General features: G+C 33.8%; 1 protein-coding gene across 2 annotated transcripts in view; it reads right to left on the minus strand.

Moving 5' to 3' along the window:
• LOC115217012 (ras-specific guanine nucleotide-releasing factor RalGPS1) overlaps positions 1 to 20,657 on the minus strand; it is a 224,100-nt gene that overhangs the window by 144,425 nt on the left and 59,018 nt on the right. The window contains exon 2 of one of the 2 annotated variants that reach the window (XM_036506205.1): positions 9,225 to 9,372. The exons of the other annotated variant lie outside the window; for it this stretch is intronic. Coding sequence (XP_036362098.1) covers positions 9,225 to 9,245 — 21 coding nt within the window. The 5' untranslated portion in view covers positions 9,246 to 9,372. The remainder of the gene's footprint in view (positions 1 to 9,224; positions 9,373 to 20,657) is intronic. 2 annotated transcript variants of the gene reach the window in all.

A 20,657-nucleotide genomic window follows, 5' to 3' on the forward strand; every position in this document is an offset into this window, starting at 1 on the left:
CCAGCTCTAACCCTGTAGCATTCAGATTAATCTGTCAACAGTAAAGCTTATTCATTCATGTTTCGAATTAATTATGCATTATCTCATAGTTTTGGGATGTCAAGGAAGTGATTGTTTATTTTTGAATGACATTGTAGGGCAGGTGCAAGTTTGAAAATAAAACAGGTCAAATATTTGGGCCATATATGGCCTGTTTAAATGCTAAACACAGCCAATTTCTTCCAGAAAGACAGACAAACAGAAGAAACACAGACAGGCACAGCTGTGTGATAAGAGGCTTGCTTCCCAACCACATGGTTCTGGGTTCAGTCCCACTGCATGGCGCCTTGGGCAAGTGTCTTCTACTATAGCCTCAGGCTGACTAAAGCCTTGTGAATGGATTTGGCAGACAGAAACTGAAAGATGTGTGTGTATGTGTGTGTGTTCCCCCATCACTGTTTGATAACCAGTGGTGTGTTTTTTTTTTTTTGTGTCCCTGTCACTTAGCGGTTCAGTAAAAGAGATCAATAGAATAAGTACCAGGCTTTAAAAAGTACTGGGAATCGATATATTCAACTAAAAAGTTCTTCAAGGCAGTGCCACAGTATGGCTACAGTCTAATGACTGAAACAAGTAAATAGTAAAAAAAAAGTAAAAAGACAGATAGAAGAAACACAGACAGACAGTGAAGAATCAACTCCAAGCAACTCTGCCAATTCACTACCTTATTATCACAATGTGAATTATTGATTACCTCATTATTTGACAACTGAAATTGAACATTATCATCAACACAGCATAATAATACTAAATTATTAAGAACTAACAAATAAATTCCAAACATGTGATACAGTCTGAATGGAACATTTTCAGAAGAATATTACTCCAACATGTCAAAGTAAGTGATAAAAGCTGATGCACATTGGAGTTCTATTTACAGAGACATTTCCAGGAATAGATAAATTGTTCAGCCTAAAATGCAAAAAAAAATTCATGTCTGAAATGTCAAATTTTGATGATATTTGTTGTCATTTGATGAACAGCCTTGCCATGACTGGCTTATATGTCATTGTAGATGCACTTTTCTAAGATTAAAAGTGTTGTAGTTAGTGGTGAGGAAAATCTGGCTGTTATTTCAGGCTAAGTTACTAAAAAAAAAAATCTTGGTAATCCATTTGTAGAAAATTTACAGCATTTGTCTCCCCACACCTGTGCTTCCACCAAACTTTAACACACACCCCACAAAAATTCCTTCATAACATCCTTCTATTTCAATTATTTTACTATATATTAACGACTGCAAAATTTCCCCTAATGCACAATCCAACAAAAGTGACTGGATTGCTTTTAGGGTGATGGAAAGAATGGTGTATTTTCCATCACCCTAAAAGCAATCTAGAATTTGCTCCTCGCCTCACAGAACCCTTGAATCTTGCCTCTCTACAAAGATTTATCCCAATCTATGGAAATACACTGGAGTGAGTCACATTCCCAAGAAAGAAAATTACTCAGCTACTGCTACTAACCACTTACTACTGTCACCTGATAACCTTTCAAAGTTAGCAGAAACAAATTGCAAACAAAACCACTTCTTCACTTTGAACCTTCCTTTTACCATCTATACAGTTTCCCTTATGGATAGGTCTAACAGAGAATTGCTTTTTATGTCATGCAGTGGTCTCTCGCCTTTGAGGACTTCAGTGAAAGCAATGCTGTGGTCCTTAACAACAACAAAACCTTCAGTACTATTTAACACAAGAACCTGCAAGCTAAGTTGCCAACCTAGTGGATTTATTTATCTCATGGATTAGTAGTTTCTTTTCAGACAGCTCCAGTGCAGCATGTTGTGGAGGGACACTCTCAGACCACTTTTTAGCAACTCTGATACAGTCCAAATTTTGGTTGTTTTGCACACTCTACCTCCACTACATTAATAACCAACTGTTGTTATTGATAATTATGTATGCTACTTATGTAGATGATACTGTTGCTCACTCATTGACCATCTATGCATACACATCATCCTCATGCAACCTAGCTGCCTCATGCCAGAACTGCATCAACCTGAAATGGGATGACAAACTGAAACTTCAAAGTTGCTGGCCCTTCTTTCGTGGTGACTACATTTCTATAACATTGCCAAAATAGTACCCTAAAGTCTAGTCAGGGAAAGAAAAATAGTTTAGCTCCAATCAGTAGCTGACCAACCCTCTACAAAGCTCAAGTAAGACTTACATTGAAGAACTATAAAAAACAGATGGTGCTGCTACTAATATACACAAATATCCCAGACTGCATCCAGCACCATTCAATTAAATAGTAAATATTCTTACACCATCACATTATAACCATTTTGTCCCAGATGTGCTGTTTCTATTCTGTATCTCCTCTTTTGCTAGTACAATGGTTTCTGTTTCCCTGAACTATCTTGTTGCATGCTCACTCCACCCAAGCCTGTCTAATACACTCCTACTCTGACCCCTTGTCAAACCAACCCACTGAAACATACACTTTGTCCATGTTTTCAATATTGACATTGATTTAGAGAATGCAAAACAGAATATCAATTTCACCAGTCTGTGAAGGCCTGCAAGAGTCACAGACACGAAGCATTCCTCTTCCTTTGTCCAACTAATATTAAAACAATATAAACCGAACAAATAAAATTTTCAATTTGACCCTAAACAAGATTTAAATGGGTACAGTCAAAGGTAACTGAAAAATAGAAACTTGAACTGGGGCTGGACTTTTTTTTTTCCTTCCTCTCTCTCTCTCTCTCTCTCTCTCTCTCTCCAGAAAGCTGAATAATTAACTGATTTAACTAGACTTAGCCATGTCTCCTCTCCAACAGCAGTACATCAATACCATAAAAAAATGCTACAGATTGTCTCCATTGAAGTTGGAAATAGCTGCACCATTCAGTGGCCATTCAGAAAGTATCTCATTAGAATAGAAAATGTAGTTTTAATAGGCTGCTGCTGCTGCTTCTGTGGCTGGTTAAAACAGCCATGACATTTCTAATCTTTGAAAAACAAAAGCTAAAATACAATTATTATTATTATTATTATTATTATTATTATTAGCAATAGTAGTAGTCATAGTAGTATTTGCTAATTTTCTTTGTGAATATCTCTTGTCAGCTTGGGAACAAATGTTACATAATCTATATGGAAATACTTGTGATATAAATAAATATTGTAGGAGAAATAAACAAAACAGTCAAATAATCCAAAGTCAATATTCCAAACATTAATTATAAATAATATAAAACAGCCCAAAAACATTAACAGTTATATCAATATAATCTACTTTCAAATGATAAACAATCACAAAACAACAACAAATGGTGATAGTGATTGTGGTGATGGCTAAGGGGTTGTCGTGTTACATTTTCTTAATGCTTAGATAAATTCAATAAAACTGGAACACATCTAAGAGTCAAAAGACATCTAGAGTACAGTAAACAATTTCATATGTTCAATGTGTGGATGTGTTGTTTACAACTTCTTGAAATTCCATGGAGGGGGAAGCCAATCCCAAGATTGCATTACATGAGAAAGCTAAACATTTGAAATTTCTCTATTAATCTTTTCTCATAGCGTGAATGTCTCTGGAAAGTAGTTTTGAATCTAGTCACATTACATCTTAGCTTATCTGAAGCTGCAATATTAATTACAAATTAGAACTTAGGACTAGGTCACATTAACCATTACACACCAAAGGAGTCATAAATAAAAAAGCAAACATGAAATGCTGTTATCATTGAGAAAAGAAACTCTAGATTTGATTCAGAAAAACAACCAGTTGATTTATTAGAGAGATTATTGGAATATTCTGGGTTAACGGAAAGTCGGTGGGGAGAGATACTGCCTTTTATTTCTTGAAGAAAAATAATAAATGTGTGTATGTAGATGAGACAGAGGGGAGCATATGGGAGACAGAGTGAGAGAGATCCTGAAAATAAATGTGAGATTGTGCATGAGAGGGAAGGAGCAAAAGAGAAAAAAAGTGTAAAAGAGTGAAAGGAAAAACCATTTCTTGCTTTTCTTAATGTAAAAAGAACAAAATATAATCCATCACTGTAATCTCTGTAACTGAATTCAACTGAACACACCAGCAAATAAAATGAGTTTATAGTATATATATTTCTTTCTTCTTTTACTAGTTTGGACTGTGAAAAAGCTGGAACACCATATTCAAAGATTTAGTTGAACATATCAACTCCAATCAGTGTATATTTTCGAGTCTGGTATTGTTTTCACTACATCTACTTGTTGAATTACCAAGTTGTGGGACACACAAATTCTGGATTTTTTTTAAGCAGAGTCAACACAAGAAGACAGAGGTGTATGTGCATACAGATGTATATATCAGTGATGGAGGCAGTATTAATACGGAGGTAATATTTATTCCCACTTAAACATGATGTTCTATTAGAACAAACTTTACTGTGGTAGATACCATGAGAGAAACTCTCACATAAGCTTTTGGTACAAAATGTATACTTGTTTATATTGCTATTGGGGAGATAAATCCCCACCAACTCCAGCACCGAGAACACCAGATCACATGGTTTGAACCTTCCTTGATCTCATCAGTGATGAATGCTCGACTGCTAGAGATAGCAGTGAATCACCTGCCCACCATCAATATATAGCAAATCAATGCTAGAACAGGTGCTGATATCACGATTACCCAGTGAGCTTGTTAAAAAATATATATACTAACAACAGAGTCAGTTTCAATACTGAGAGGTAATATCTATTCCCACTTGGGTGTTCTATTAGAAAAAAAAACTTTACTGCAGTAGACACTATGAGAGAAATTCTCACATAGGCTTTTAGTGCACTTGTGCTGGTGCCATGTAGAAAAGCACCCATGCTGGTGCCACATAGAAAAAACACCTGTGCCAGTGCCACATAAAAAGTAATTTGTTAGTTCCACATGAAAAAGAACCAGTGCCATATTAAAAAGTACCCACGCCAGTGCCGCATATAAAGCACTGATACTAGGGCCATGTAAAAAGTACCAATGCTAGTACCACATAAAATGCACCCAGTACACTCTGTAAAGTGATTGGTATTAGGAAGAGTATCCAGTCACATGCCAAAACAGACAAGTGGAACCTGGCCAGCTTCTGTCAAACCATCTAACCCATGCCAGCATGGAAAACAGACGTTAAATGACGATAATATGCATACACAAATATAATTTCAAAATACTTTGTAACTAAAGTCTTCACCCAACATCAGATGTGTCTTGAAATGGTATCAACAATGTGTAGTCATTGCTTTCCAACAATTCCAAATGAAATGAGATTTCAAAAACAATACGATTTTTCATTCAAATTCCTTCCTTCTATCAAAAAGGGAGCATTAAATAGACAGAAAAATCCAATAAATTTTTACTAAACTGTCCTTCCTCTTCTATTCAAATGTAAGAATTCAATATAAGTTCAAGAATTCAATGGTATTAGCATCATTCAAAAGAAAACATTTCTCCGGCTTCCATAGCTGTTAATGTTCTCTGTGGTATTAGCATAAGAATTACAGATGGATTTATTTAATTTCAATCTATATTCAGCCACTGTTTTGCAAATAAAATTCACTGCAACTCTGATCTATCAAGCTAAAAGTCAAGTATTGTAACTACACAGCCATCACAATTAATCTGTATCATGATCATCATCATTACTACTACTACTACAATTACTACTATTATTGCTACAATTACTATTATTATTACTATTGCTATTATTATTACTATTATTAAGTGAAAGAGCAGTGCATGCCATCAAAGTGACACTGAGGTAAAATATACGAAGCCTAGTATACCCATCATGACTACCCATCTGATAAGGGTACACCAAGCACATGCATCACAACCATATATGCATAACATGGTGATCTCATATCAAGATAATAATGCATGACCTTGCAGGTGGGGTCCAGTTAGAATTTTCTTCAGGTCAAGTAGCCCATCCCACTCAAAAGGTCCCTGAATAAGAGCTGTTTAAGGATGTTGAACGAAACACCCATGTTTCCAAAGTGAATTATCGAAACCCCAGAGAATTCCTCTCAATACATGGCTATGATGTTCCTCCACTACTTCTGCTCGTGATCGGAGATGCACATATCATCAGTTCCTAAGGGACATGCTCAACTGGTTGAGGTCAAACAACTGACAAGCAAATCTGTGGTATTGAGCAGAATATTTGCTGTAACCCATCTTTTATACCAAAACAAAACAATGTACATGATAACACTTCCAATGAGTTAAGATCAGAAGCCATGAGAGCCACTGCCTGGTACTGCATCTATTATTATTATTACTACTACTATTTTTGTTGTTGTTGTTCAGAGAGATTTATTTGCTTGGTCAATAAATATGATTGATCATTAAGATCAGACTTTTAAGGTGATCCAGCTGACTAAACTGATTTGATAAGAGAATAAAGTTAAATGGAACTTTGTATGGAATGAAATTCAACACTTTATTGATCTACTTAGGGTCACTTGGTCCCATGGCTGTTATTAATCTTATGCAATAACAAAATATAATATTAGAACTAGGTTCTGGATTGTATTTATTTTAAACAAAAGAAAAACTACTACAGACTAGATTGTAGATCCAACAATGAAACTGAAATACACTATTATTGCTGATGTAATTTTTATTGCTGTTGTTCAGTTGCTGTAATTGCTGTCACCAACCCAATCCCTACCATAGAACTAGTTAACCAAACAGCTGCTGGTGGTAATTTCTAAATAGAATATGTCAGAAATGGTAGTTTTCAACCAATTTATTATTGGTATTTATTTGCAAATTTCAAAGAATTAATGGTTTGTTTGTTTGTTTTAAGTTAGGTTTTAGCAAAATTCTTATAATAGAACAGCAAAATAAGAGTTGCCAACTAAAATTATCTCGGGAAGACAAGAAAAAAATAGCCATTAATACCATTGATATTTTAAGCTTATTTTTCCAACCTTGTAACATTTCTATAGAATAAGAATTATTGCACTGTGTCATTAATGTTGCAAGTTATAACTGTTGTCATTGCTTTTTAAATTTCATTCCCAAACTGACAAAAAAAAAACTCTTTCATTCATCAAATTGGTACATTTTACTATTCTAATCTAATTTCTTCAACCAAATGGTGTCTGTACCCAGACACTTCTATATGTGGTATATCTCAGTTTAAATTCGAATAAACTTTATATAATCAACATCATTACATTCTTTCTATATGTTCTTAATTTTTTTTTTTGACAAATATATTTATGTAATTTTGCTTATGTATCATCAGTATTTTACATCTAAATTGCTATGGATTGCACTGGTCTCACAGAATTTCATTGTTGTACTTTGTTGTCTGATATAGTACACATAACTGAGAAAACTGGCCATTTTTACTTTGTTAGTCATAATTTTGACATGGTTTTTGCAGCTGGGTGCTCTTCATATCACTAACCATTGTAAATGAAAACAGGCATTGTGGCTTAGCATGATGTAATGTATTATGCAACATCATGAATGCATGAATAGATGTAACCATAAGTGCAATGTTCTAAACACTTCTTTGCAAGTGCATTTTGTGTTTATTCCATACTCAAACCTTGTCAAAAATAATGGTACTTTGTTAATATACATACACAGTATTTGAATAAGTACAAGATTCTTATACATATCTTTTTATGTAAAAGCACATCACCCACCCCCATTTACGTGCATGAAAGAGAGAGGGGGGAGATAATTTAGTTGGATATAAGTACTGTAGAGTATTTGTATTCTAATTTACCAGTTTTTGTTACCTCTAAACCAATATAAACATGAGATGGTGGGGCTTCCATATATTGGCTCAGACTTATCTCTAGGTATTTTCTCAAATTACTTGCTCTTAAACTTACTCAAAAGTTAACACTGGATATTCAACAAACCATATTCAACTTCTTTCTGCTCATGAGTATTACACACATGTAATATAGTCTGTTTCATACATTAAGACAAGATAAACTACTTTCTATCCTCTTAGATCTAATAACTAGCTCTCATTAGCACCATTTCTAGGACTGATTATGTCACAGGTAACAAAAACATTTTTAGCATCTTCCTAGTTGCCTATCGTCTTCCTTTCAAATATTTAAAGGTTGGTTCCCTACTAAAATCCATTTCTCTAGTTCTATTCTCAAAGCCTTAGTCTTTATAATTTTTTTTTAACATATATTAATCAGTTTAACACTACCACCTGAATATTGGATTGACTCATACTGTTAAAACTCAAATTCAACAAAGATTTTAACCAGATTTAAGGATGGCTTCATATCTTGATGTGCTTCTTTCCACTGCATTGTTCCTTGGTTTATGGTGCCGTTACCTTGATATGTACATTAATTGACTAAGTGCTGCTGAAAGAAACTGGATAATCATGCTTTCACTGGGAGATGCTTCAATGAACAACAGGTATCTGTTCATTGAAGCAGTGCAAGTTCAGCAAGTGCGAATAAATTGCATGCACATGCTGCTCATGTTTGGGAAGTTAAAAAGAAGAGTTATGATTTGCATTGGAATGTCTGTGGTGAAGAGTGAAGTAAAGAAAGAAAAGTGTGGATGACTGAACGAGACTTTAGGATACACCAAAAATGAGGGCAGGGAGGAACAGGACCTCCATCAGCACATTCTATAATGATGTGATTAGACAGCAAGTTTCCAATCCAAGAAATGATAGACAGGTGACAGTCATAGGTTGGTAAGTTAGGAGGTTCTCATACCAGACTGTTAAAGCCTTTGCTGATATCAAAAGTTCTCACTGGTGAGAAACTACTGATGACTAACAGGAGAGTAAGATTGTGATAGATATTGTTCTATGGAAACAGTATTAGTGGTCACTGAACAGGGAAACAAACTCGAGACGATGGAGGTTATTTTTGACAACTGTTTACATTGCCTTTAAGATGTGGGAAGAGAGTGTGGCAGGGTAGGACAGACACCCCTCTTTAGATGGCATGCATGTTCAAATGATTTCATAATTTAACATGCAGTGCAATATTTCATAGCTAAACAGGTATGCTACTTCTTATATGAGACCAGTATTGCATGATGGAATATGTGTGTATATGTAAAATATTACTTGATTTTTAGATTGCCATTGGAACAAAGAGAAAGAGAGACAATACCAGTTATCAAGCTTCAAATAAAGTGAGCTAAAGGAACAAATTAAAAAAAAAAAAGAAATCAAATCAACATACCTCAAGCTTTGTCTTAAGCATGTTAGTACCAACTAAGATCCTAAAACCTTCGTTGCTACCTGGGATCACTAACAGCTTTGCATCTTTTTATTTTATTTGGGGGTAAAACCTATTTTGTTTCATTTGTTTCTGTTTATATTGTGTGAGTCTGAATGAGAAAGAGGAAAAATAAATTAATATAAAATCTCATGTTGCATAAAGATTAATGTTTTAATCAACAAAAAGAAAAGTACAATTGTTTTATGGTGTATGGGGGTGAGGGAAACAAAGAATTTACATTGTTATTGGCAAGTAAGCACATACGAACACACACACACGTACTTGTTCAACATTTTCAATTTAGTGGTTTCACTAAATGGTATGATCTGGAATTGAAAGCAATTAAAATGTGAAGCAGTGGAACTTAACTTTCATATGAAGCAAAACATATAAGCAAAAAGTGTTCATGTGCAGAAAATAGAGGTATTAATTCAAAATTTATACACTTAGCAAGTGTTTTGAGATATAAAAGATGTAACATTAATAGATAAACAAGTTGCATTCATATTTTATAAGTGTTCAAAATACAGTAAATGGATTATTATTAAAACACGCAACAAGACAACAGATATAATAGAAGCTGTAAATTAAGCTTGGTTTCCTCAAAACCTGACCACTCGATGGCAAGAAGTGATAGTTTCGTAAAGGACTTATTTGTAACAGCATCTGCAACCACATTGCACACTTTGCTAGCTTCTCCAACTGAACCCACATCTCAAACATTGAAACAATTACTGACTGCCACGAGGTAGGTCATTAGGAATTTTAAAATTGCCAACAGAACGAAGACAAAACTCAGTTTCAAGCAGTTATTAATGATCAAAAGTCATACCTGTATATCATGAAAATACATCTCATATCACTTATTATATAGATGATGTCAACATATATGGTCAAAACAGCAGAAATAAAAAACCTTTTTTCTTTTTGCTAAGACATGGCAGTGGCTTCTCAGAATAACATGCTTAGCAACTAAGACTACACTATAGCAGATTATCAATGAAGCAAAAATGCAAAATTCTTTTCAAACACCATTAAACTATAGATATAACTGTCTTGTAAGGACTAAGTTTCATAGCTCCAGAGAAGAATTAGGCTAAGTGGTTCTTAAAACCTGCATATTATCATCATCATTTTAACATTCACTTTTCTGTATTTACACAGAATATCAAAAATTTTATTGAGTTGAATTTTTCAACTGCTGGATGCCTTTCCTATCACTAACTCTCACTGGTTTCCAAGTATGGCAATCTTTCCTTATAACCAGACATGTTTTCAAGAAAGATTAGGAATGAAGGACACTGCTTGCATAATGGTGACATCCTTTTACATCAGTTATGCAATATCATGACAAGGAGACAGCCACACACACAACGGGCTTCTTTCAGTTTCCATCTATCAAATCCACTCACAAGGTTTTGGTCAACTCAAGGTTATAGTAGACGTCACTAGCCCAAGATTTCACACAGTGAGAGTGGACTCAGAATCATGTGGTTGGAAAACAAGCTACTTACCACATAGGTATGCCTACATATATCTTCAAAAGATATCTGATTTATTTGAGGGGTTATATTTTGGATATTAATCTCACAAAGATAATATGACCATAGTTAATGCAACTCAACCTTTTTCTGTAACTGGCTAATTAGTTAGTTGGTAGAGGAGAAGAGTCCAGATAAACACTCATCCACATCCAGTACATGGACATAATTAAAGACACATTTGTCAACCAGCTGACACAACACACTGGTTTTAATTGCACTGACCCATCTTTAGATCAGGATTACCCAACCTGAGCTAAAGGTCAATGTCAAATTGGCTCATGGAAGGAAGATCATAAGCACTATCTTAGAATAGTTGGACTCCGTAGCATTCAAGAAGAGTGCTGAACAGCACCTGGTCTATTATGTAATTGAAGTTTGCTAATGAAAGAACACAACTTAGCAATGACTGTGGGATATTGAAAAGACTATGTTTGCTTTAATACCTGTAAAAATTTCATGATTTCATTAATGGATCCTCAGCCAGAATGGAATCTTTGGTTTGGCTGAGCACAACTTCAACATATCAGAATCAGTTGAAGAATGATGACAAAGATGATACAGTAACATCAGGTTGGTGCCGGGGTAGTTGTTTCAGAGTATCTGATGGCCATTTGTTTTTAAAGTGACAGTAAAACCGGAAAGTAGATTATTTATCACAAATACTAGAAATTTCATATTGTAACCCTACACAAAAAGAACAGTACAAACTGTGATGACCTCAATAACAATATCATTTTCACTGGGTGTGGTGTTTTTCAGCCTGGAGACGTTATTTTGATTTCATCTGCAGCTTACATATATCATCAACACCATATTGTTGAGTCACTGTTGCTTAACCACATGTCAGCCATGGCTGAGCACACCTATGATCAAAAACATCACACCCATGACCATCTCAAACTTTATTCAAGCAGTATATCTAGGATAGTATAATTCAACATGATATTTCATTTTTAAAGACAAGAGAGTGCAATTTAAGAGTGTTTCAGCTGCTAGAGGCTCATAAGATTAGACCAGTATCTAGTGCAGTAATTCCTATATCAAGATTATGATTTTTAAAATAATTTTGACCTTGTATTTTTCATTCAGTGTGGTGATATACTGGTACTTAATCTGATGGAGAGCTTTCTAATGTTATTGATGGAAGAATATTCCAGGCTCAAAGCAGTTTATTGTCTTAGCTAATTGTTACTTTAAATGTTATACTTCAATCAGTTGGAATGATCTGATACTTAACTGGTCCTCCAATTACTGAGTGTTCAATCCAAGACCATCTGTACTGTTCTTTATGTGTAGGGTACCAATATGAAATTTCTAGTATTTGTGATATTACCTTTATATACTGACCATGTAGTATCAACTCTAGTAGTTAAGGAGAATAAAATAATGTATATGATAAAACTTGAATTCCCCTTCATACCACACAGTTGGCAGAAATATCAAATGTTTCAAATTATAAGTTGCAGATAAATTTTCACTTGTACCAGTGTAGTGGCTGAATTGTGTTCACTAACCAGCAGTTCAGTATAGTATGCAGACAACTGTCAAGAGCTTACATATTCCAGTGACAATTGTTCAGGAAGTAATCCAACTAGCCATCATTATAGTAGGTGTTTAAACATTTAGCATTTAAGCCAGCCATATCCAGCCCAAATATTTTTATCTGTTTTATGGTCACACCAGCCAGGTCTAACCTCTCACACTTACCCAACAACGTTGTTCTAAAAACAATCATATCAACAAAATCTAAAAGCTACAATACATGGTTAATTCAAAACAATGTGAATAAATAAGCATTACAATTGACAGTAATTTGAATGGTAAAGGGTTAAGATCAAATCAGCCCTAATTGAGTTGACCTTATTAAAAAAAGACGTATTTCAATAGTTGTTCTGTATATTTATGGCTACATTGTCCATTGTGCCTGTGTTTTCATGATGGCAGATGTAATTTGTGGGATATTTGGTGACTATATTTATAGACAGTGGATGTGAATAATCACCACACCCAGAGATAGGCTCTTGAAGAAGTGCTTATATAGTTTTATAAGTGATGCTGTAATGACAATTGTTCACAATTTAACAATGACACTGGAGCTCTAAAGCATATTACAATAAAACATAAGATTGTGAGCCTTTGGCAGCAAGTCTCTAAACTTCTTTTATACTCTCCACATAGGAAAAATAATCATAGTTTGCAGAACATTTAAGTGACTTTTAAAAAGGAGATCCTCCTCCATGTTCTTTTGAAAAATAAAAAATTTGTAAATTAACACTAAATATGAATTAATGATAATAAAATGAGTTGACCCTGATAATTATTGTTTTACACGGTCACGAAAAACACACTTAAAATGTACAAATGGGGGCTACAAAGCTACACAATCAGCTTGAAATAGCAGCCAAAATCTTTCTGAAGTTGCCCTCTACCATTTCAGAAATATAATGCAAAGAAATATTGGATTATTTAGTCTTTGATAAAATATACTTGAAAACAAGATGTGACAGCCAAAGTAGGAATACCTTTGTCCAATCTGAGCTGAGGCTAAACAACAAAAGTAAAACTTGAAATTCTACATTAAAGAAATTGATGTTGGAATGACTAAAGCACTAATGTGTCATGGCATACCATTTGGAAAATAAAGATTTTAAACTAAACAGAAAATCAGTAACAAAAATTGGATAGGTACAACTGTTTGGAGAATGATTTGCAAATAAACTTTAATTGTTAGTTAAGTCAACTAGTAATTAAGTAAATTTGATGCTGTATAAAAAAAGAAAAACTAGTGTTGATTTTTTTTTTCTTTTTATGGCATAAGCTTAGTCAGAGTAGGAAGGGCATCATCCATGACCTTTTGCAGGACTTCCAAAATTGGTATGAGGTGAAAGAAAAGAACCATGACACGTATTGTTACTGCAATAGATTATAACACATCAAGATGTCAAGTTATCCTCTCATCAGAGGTCTGGTCTAAAAGTGATGGTTAAATAATCTATATTACCAAATACAATTTTCTGTGCATATGTCTGCATGGCATTCTAACTTACAGACTCAGCTCCTTGAGAGGCTATACCAACAAAGACCAAATATTAGGAAGCATGGTAACCCCAAGAGTGTTCCTATGCTACTTTTTTTTCTCCACCAGCCTGCAACACAAATTCAGGCCACCCTATAACATCTTTAGATCTTACAACCAGCAACATGCAAAATAAGAAGTATAACAATGGAACCAGACATGTTGAGAGCAAACAAGTAGGAGATTGGTTACAGAGTTATATTTAACCTCTTCAGAAATAGAATGACAATCAGTGAAAATAATTAATATTTTTGGAATTTGGAACTCTTTTAGCAGTAATGCACTCTTCAAGTTGGTTTGAACAGAATTTTTGTTATCAATTAAGTCCTTTCCCTCCAGATAAAATCAAATTTGAATTTGGAAACAGTAAAGATTTATTGAAGCCATCTCATGTTTTCTTTTTAATAGATTCTTCAACTTTATGATCTTACTAAAGGCCAAAGTCCCAACAGCATTTTACAGCAGTCAGACTATAAATCTGCCCAGGGAGTAACTTTTTGGCTAGTGAGAAATAATGAGTTTTAACAATTGGTAATAAACTGTTGAAATTGGTTAACTCTATGGAAAATTAAAACATAGATTTAAACTCAAAGAGGGATTATATCATATGCAGAGTGGTGTAATATATAATTATTTAACGAGAAGTGGATAAAAAGAAAATCACACACACACAAAGAACTATCCCTAAATTTAAGTGTTCACTGTACAAAACTATGACATAATAGTTAGAGCTTTGAAACTCTGTAATGATAATATGAGGTTTGAGTTCAAAGCCAGCATTAAAATGTTTGTAAGATAAATTGATGGCAGAATCAAAAGAGTATCAAACAAAAATGCCATGTTTCACTTGGTTCTGTCTCTTTATAGTCTGAGTTCAAATTCTACCCAAGTTCACTTTGCTTTTCATTTTCCCCAAGTAAGTAATAAAATAGTGGGGACACTGTTGTTAATTATAGAAGGCGGTGCCTCAGCATGGCCAATGACTGGAACAAGTAAAAGAATAGTGTATCTAATGATTATCAGAGAATGAAGCATTGTAAACACAGTCAAGAACAAAGATACAGGAAAAAGAAAACTGAAAGGCATATTGTGTAAGTAATATGTATGAGAAAATAATAAAAATTAGTTTCTTTTTCGGGATTCTCAGATCTTGAATTTCCAGGAAATGTTGTTGATAATGAGTATTTCAATGGGTATTTCCTATGATTGTATTCTATTTCCTGGGAATTTCTGAACATTTAAAAATTACAAGTTACAAGAATGTGTTTAAGTGTTCAAGAGGTCCATGTGATCTTTTACACTATTTAAAGATAGGTCACAAAGGCATTTTGTCAGGAACAAATACAATTGCAATAGACAAACCTCTTTCAAAAAGAATCAACAAAAAATATTCTTTGCGGTAAAACAGACAGAGACTATAGAAGAAATACATATCCAAATTAGTTGCTATTGACAGAGTTTCCATGAATGCAATACTTAAAAATGCTTTTATTAAGAAAGCTATTACAGATAAAAGGTCTGATTTTACCAAAGAATGGGTCTCATTTAATGTAAATGATTCAACATCAATATAAATTGAAAACAAAAATTCTGATTATTAAAATAACTAAATGAAAGAGGAACTCTGAAAAAATTCAGTATTTCTATAGATGAACATATATCTTTGTGTAAAGGTATATTCATGTAAATATACACTCGTATAGTAAATTCTGAAACTTAGGAATGATCAGAATTTATGAAAGTTTACTTGCTGGAAAATGTTTCAACTTATAGAAGCAAAGCTTTCTGTGATCAATCCTGAATTGAAAAAATATTTTGCAGTCATGACTGATGGTGCAAGCAATGTGGTAAAAATTTGGCAAGGAATATTAACAGCATGTATCAATTTTGTTGTGTATTTGAATTTCATTTGTCTATTAGTAACGTTCTTTAGAAGAAAACTAAATCAAATTCTAATGAAGGTAATTTAATTAATAAAACTTGCAATGACAAATTTAAAGATACATTTGAAGAGGAGGATGATTAAAATGTACGTTCTTCAGATATGAATCTGGTTGATAATCATGTCATTCTGCTGCAAACTGAATGGTACCTATTGCAGAAGACCTCTCCACTGAAGAAAATGGCCATATCATTAAATATACAAGAACAGTTGCCAGTTCATTTCATAGGTTCCAAGATGAAATACTTCAGAAATATGTTAGAGGGAAACATGGTCATGAAGTGCCATTAATAAATCAAATGCAATAGTTTATTTACAATCTTAGAACAATTCTTACATCTTAAACACTGTATTGCAAAAGTCATATTTGATATAAGTAACCTCTTGACCAAGACAATTAATTTAATGCTATTCATGTTCTTATATTAGCAATGGAACCAATTAGAATAGAAGCTGAAAACCTCAGTCATGGAAACGCAACCTTGATCATATCTATTATTCTAGAAGAATTGAATCAACAAAATACACCAAAGTTTCTCTTGCTGAGAGAATATGCCACAAGAAAAAAAAATTATACAGCAAATGAATGAAAACCTGATTAGATTTATTAATTATTTAAATAATTGTCTTTTAAATTGGATGCAACTGACTCTTGACTAATTTTCCCATCAGAAGCCTCATAGCAAAATAACACAACCTGTATGTAAGACTGTTCATTACATAGTTGACAGAATATTCTACTTTGCATCCCAAATCTGAATCCATGACAGTCAAAGGTACCCACACTCAAAGCTGTTGTAAACAATTAAAAGAGCATTCATCTTATGATTAAAAAAAAAACACTAACAAAAACAAAATGCTCAAAATTGCTGAGAAATTGTTCTCTGTCTCAGTACCCTTTCTCCAGCTTCCACTGAAGCAAAGAAGACCATTTTACATATTGTTTTTTTTTCTTTTTTTGTTTTGTTTTTTGGGGTTTTTTTTACAGTTATAAAATTACAGCCAATTTTAAGTGACAGCATCATCAATAGTTTATGCTTAATAGTTTATCTTTTACACTGGACTATGGCCATGCTGGGGCACCACCTTCAAAGGTTTACTCAAATAAATCAACCCCAATATTAATTTTTTAATCTGGTACTTTTTCTTTCAATCTCTTTTTACCAAAACATTTAGTGACAGGGATGTAAACAAACTAATACTGATCGTCAAGTAGTGATGGATAACAAACACAAGGACACACACAAAAACACGCACACAAATATAGATATATAAACAATGGGCTTCCACACAGTTTCCATTTACTGAATTCACTAACAAGGTATCAATCAGCCTAAGGTTATAAAAGAAAACATTTGTCCAATGTACAATAAGACTGAACCTGAAACCACATTGTTTCAAAGTGAGCTTCTTAACCACAGAGCCATCTTCGTTGTTTTCTTTTATTTGTTTGTTTTTGTTTACATAAACCATTAGCCCGTTAACATTTTCCATATATATCATCATTTAACATCTGTTTTCTATGCTGACATAGGTTGGATGGTTTGACAGGGGCTGGTTAGGCAGAAGACTGCACCAGGCTTCTGCCTAACCAGCAGAATAAGGCAGCAAGCTGGCAGAAATGTTAGCACACCAGGTGAAATGCTCAACGGTATTTCATCTGCCATTATGTTCTGAGTTCAACTTTGCCTTTCATCCTTTCAGGGTCAATAGATTAAATACCAGTTACGCACTGGGGTCAATGTAATCAACTTAATCCCTTTGTCTGTCCCCTCTATGTTTAGCCCCTTGTGGGCAATAAAGAAATAAGAAGACTGCACCAGGCTTTACTGCCTGTTTTGGCAGGGTTTTTACGGCTGAATGCCCTCCCTAACACCAACCACCTTACAGAGTGGACTATATACACCTGTTATTTTAATGGGATAAACTTGTATGCTCACTATCCTTTCTTTTTAGTGACCAAAACTCTAAATCTTCAAATAAGAGGGTTAAACATGAAAAGTAAGAGTTCAGGTTTATTCTTGGGAAATTTCCACTGTTTTATACTTACTATTAACCAGAAATGACAAGTGCCAGGAAACTGAGAAATACTATCAATAGCAAGTGATCATTTAACAAAATGACCTAACATCTGTATAAAACTGAAACAAAATGTTTGTTACATGATCATTTTGATAGTTTCATTAACAATGCATAATACAATGACTCATACTGGGAAAAATTCTTAATATGCGTTTGTGTGGATGTGTGTGTTTATTTATTTATATATCTGACTGGAGCTGCACTAGGCTTCAATTTGTTTTGGCAAGGGTGTCCAGCTATAGAAACCAAGCCAAAACAGACTAGAGCATGGTGAAGCTCCAGTCAAACCCCTCTAACACATGCCAGCATGGAAAATGGACAATAAATAATGATGATGGCATTATATTTATATATATATATATATATATATACAACTTATAAGTAAGGGCTAAAGAAAATTATTTCAATGCCAATATGCTGATAACAGACTATTAAATCGTCAATTTCCACATATGATTTACTCACTACAGAAAAAACCGAAGTTATTCGGTTTTTTCTGTAGCGAGTAAATTATATATGGAAATTGACGATTTAATAGTCTGTTATCAGCATATTGGCATTGAAATAATTTTCTTTAGCCCTTACTTATAAGTTGTTTATAATTTTAACCGTAAAGGTATTTTAATATGCTGCCACATTTTTTGATGAAATTTTTTTTCTGTAGAGAAAAATAACTTCATCCTATATTGTAGTATATATATATATATATATATATATATATATATATATATATATATATATATATGCAAATCTTTCATCTTTTTCTTGTTTCAGTATTTGGAGCAATGCCTTGAAGAGTTTAGTCAACCTTAGAATATCTAAGTCTAGTGGGTCTTTTTCCTTTGGCCAAGCAGCTGAGTTATGGTGATGTAAAGAAGCCTACACCAGTTGTCAAAAGCACAGAGAGAGAGGGGGGAGAGAGAAGAGAGAGAGAGGCTTCCACACGAATTCCATCTACCAAATGCATTCACAATGCATTGGTTGACCCATGGATATAGTAGAAGACAGTTGCCCAAGGTAGCTGCATAGTAGGACTGAACCTGAACTATGTGGACCACAGAGCCATGCATATCCACACACACAGACACATAAATGCTTAAGGTAGAACAGAAAGAACACCAAACAGAAACCATCAAGACACAACATGCGGAAAAAAGCATGATAGCACAACAATGGCAAACAGAACAAAACAAGATAGTCGGAGTCCAGAATGTCTTTGTAGTTTCGCCCTCACTTATCTCTGATACTACTCAAAACTGGCTGTGCCAAGGACTTAAGCTAAAAGCATTAAGCCTCTGGGAAAGGCAAATGAATGTACATATACTAAAACAAATAAGTAAACAACAGATGAACATAACATATGGAATAGAATTATACATATACAATGTACAAACGCCTTTTGGCTACACAACAAAAGGAAAATAATCATACAATTACAACAAAAGTAAAACAAAACCAACAGGGTGTTTCAACTATCAGAGGAGTATAGTAAGCTAGTGCAAAGAAAATGGAAATGGAAAATATCTTAACAGGGTAGAACAGAACAAACATGACCAGTCACAAAGGTGGCCGGCCAAAAAAGGACAACAATGCCTGAACTGGACAGTGATCATGTGATAGAGGAGGAGAGGAGTTGAAGAGGGCAGAGGGACTAAGGAATAAGAGAGAGGGGAACACACACATGGCTGAAGCCAAATTCCAAAAGCAATATTTTCTGATTGAAAAAACATCTTCAAAATAAATCAGAAACTTATTTCCATTATTATCAGCTTTGCCATATATCTTTTGGTCAGTTTGCTACTGCTTTTCATGTATACCATCCTAAATTTAAATGCACATTACCCACTTTCACCATACATAGAGAAGTAAGTTTAAAACAATACACACACACACAACACACACACACATTTTTATATATATATATAGGTACAGGCGTGGTTGTGTGGTAAGAAGCTTGCTTCCCAACCACATAGTTTCAGGTTCAGTCCTACTGTGGGACACCTTGGACACAAGTGTCTTCTACTATAGTTTTGGGCCAACCAAAGCCTTGTGAGTAGGTTTGGTAAACAGATATTGAATGAAGCCCATCTTTGACAAACAAGTAACGCACATATATTGAATATGTGTATCAATAATATGTATATATTGTGAGATCATGGGTTCAATTCCCAGACCAGTGCCAACATTTTTTATCAAAAAAATTTAACAAGAAAAAAGTTTGGGGAATCTGAAATGAAAACCAAACTGCTGTAAAAACAAACCACAAAAAAGGAACACTACATCATTGAAATACTATAGGAAGTATTCTTTATAATTATTTGTTCTGAGATGATGGAATTGGCGAAAACAGTAAGTAAATAGATTTAAATTTAAATTCTTATTGGTATCAATCTTGTCTTTTACTCTATAAGGAGTAATATGAAACAAAAACTAGTAATAAACAAGAGATGAATTGAATTGACTAATGTACATCACAAACAAAAAAAATATAGTCTAGTAATTGGTATAATTGTTATTATCACTATTAGAAATTATAAATAACCATTGATAGCTTTCTTTGCAGAGGATAACTTGAAAAAAGATTTCATAAGTTAATAATTTAACATTTCACTTAAGCATTGCAAGACTAATAACCTGGTGTACAACTCAATCTAAATATACTTCAGAATGAAGCATTAGTCGAATGCAGAGCCATAATAAGAAAAGTGATGACAAAGGAATAAACAATTATCTTATAAACTTCATTAGCT

The sequence above is a fragment of the Octopus sinensis genome, linkage group LG1 (assembly GCF_006345805.1).
Source record: "Octopus sinensis linkage group LG1, ASM634580v1, whole genome shotgun sequence".
NCBI lineage: Eukaryota > Metazoa > Mollusca > Cephalopoda > Octopoda > Octopodidae > Octopus > Octopus sinensis.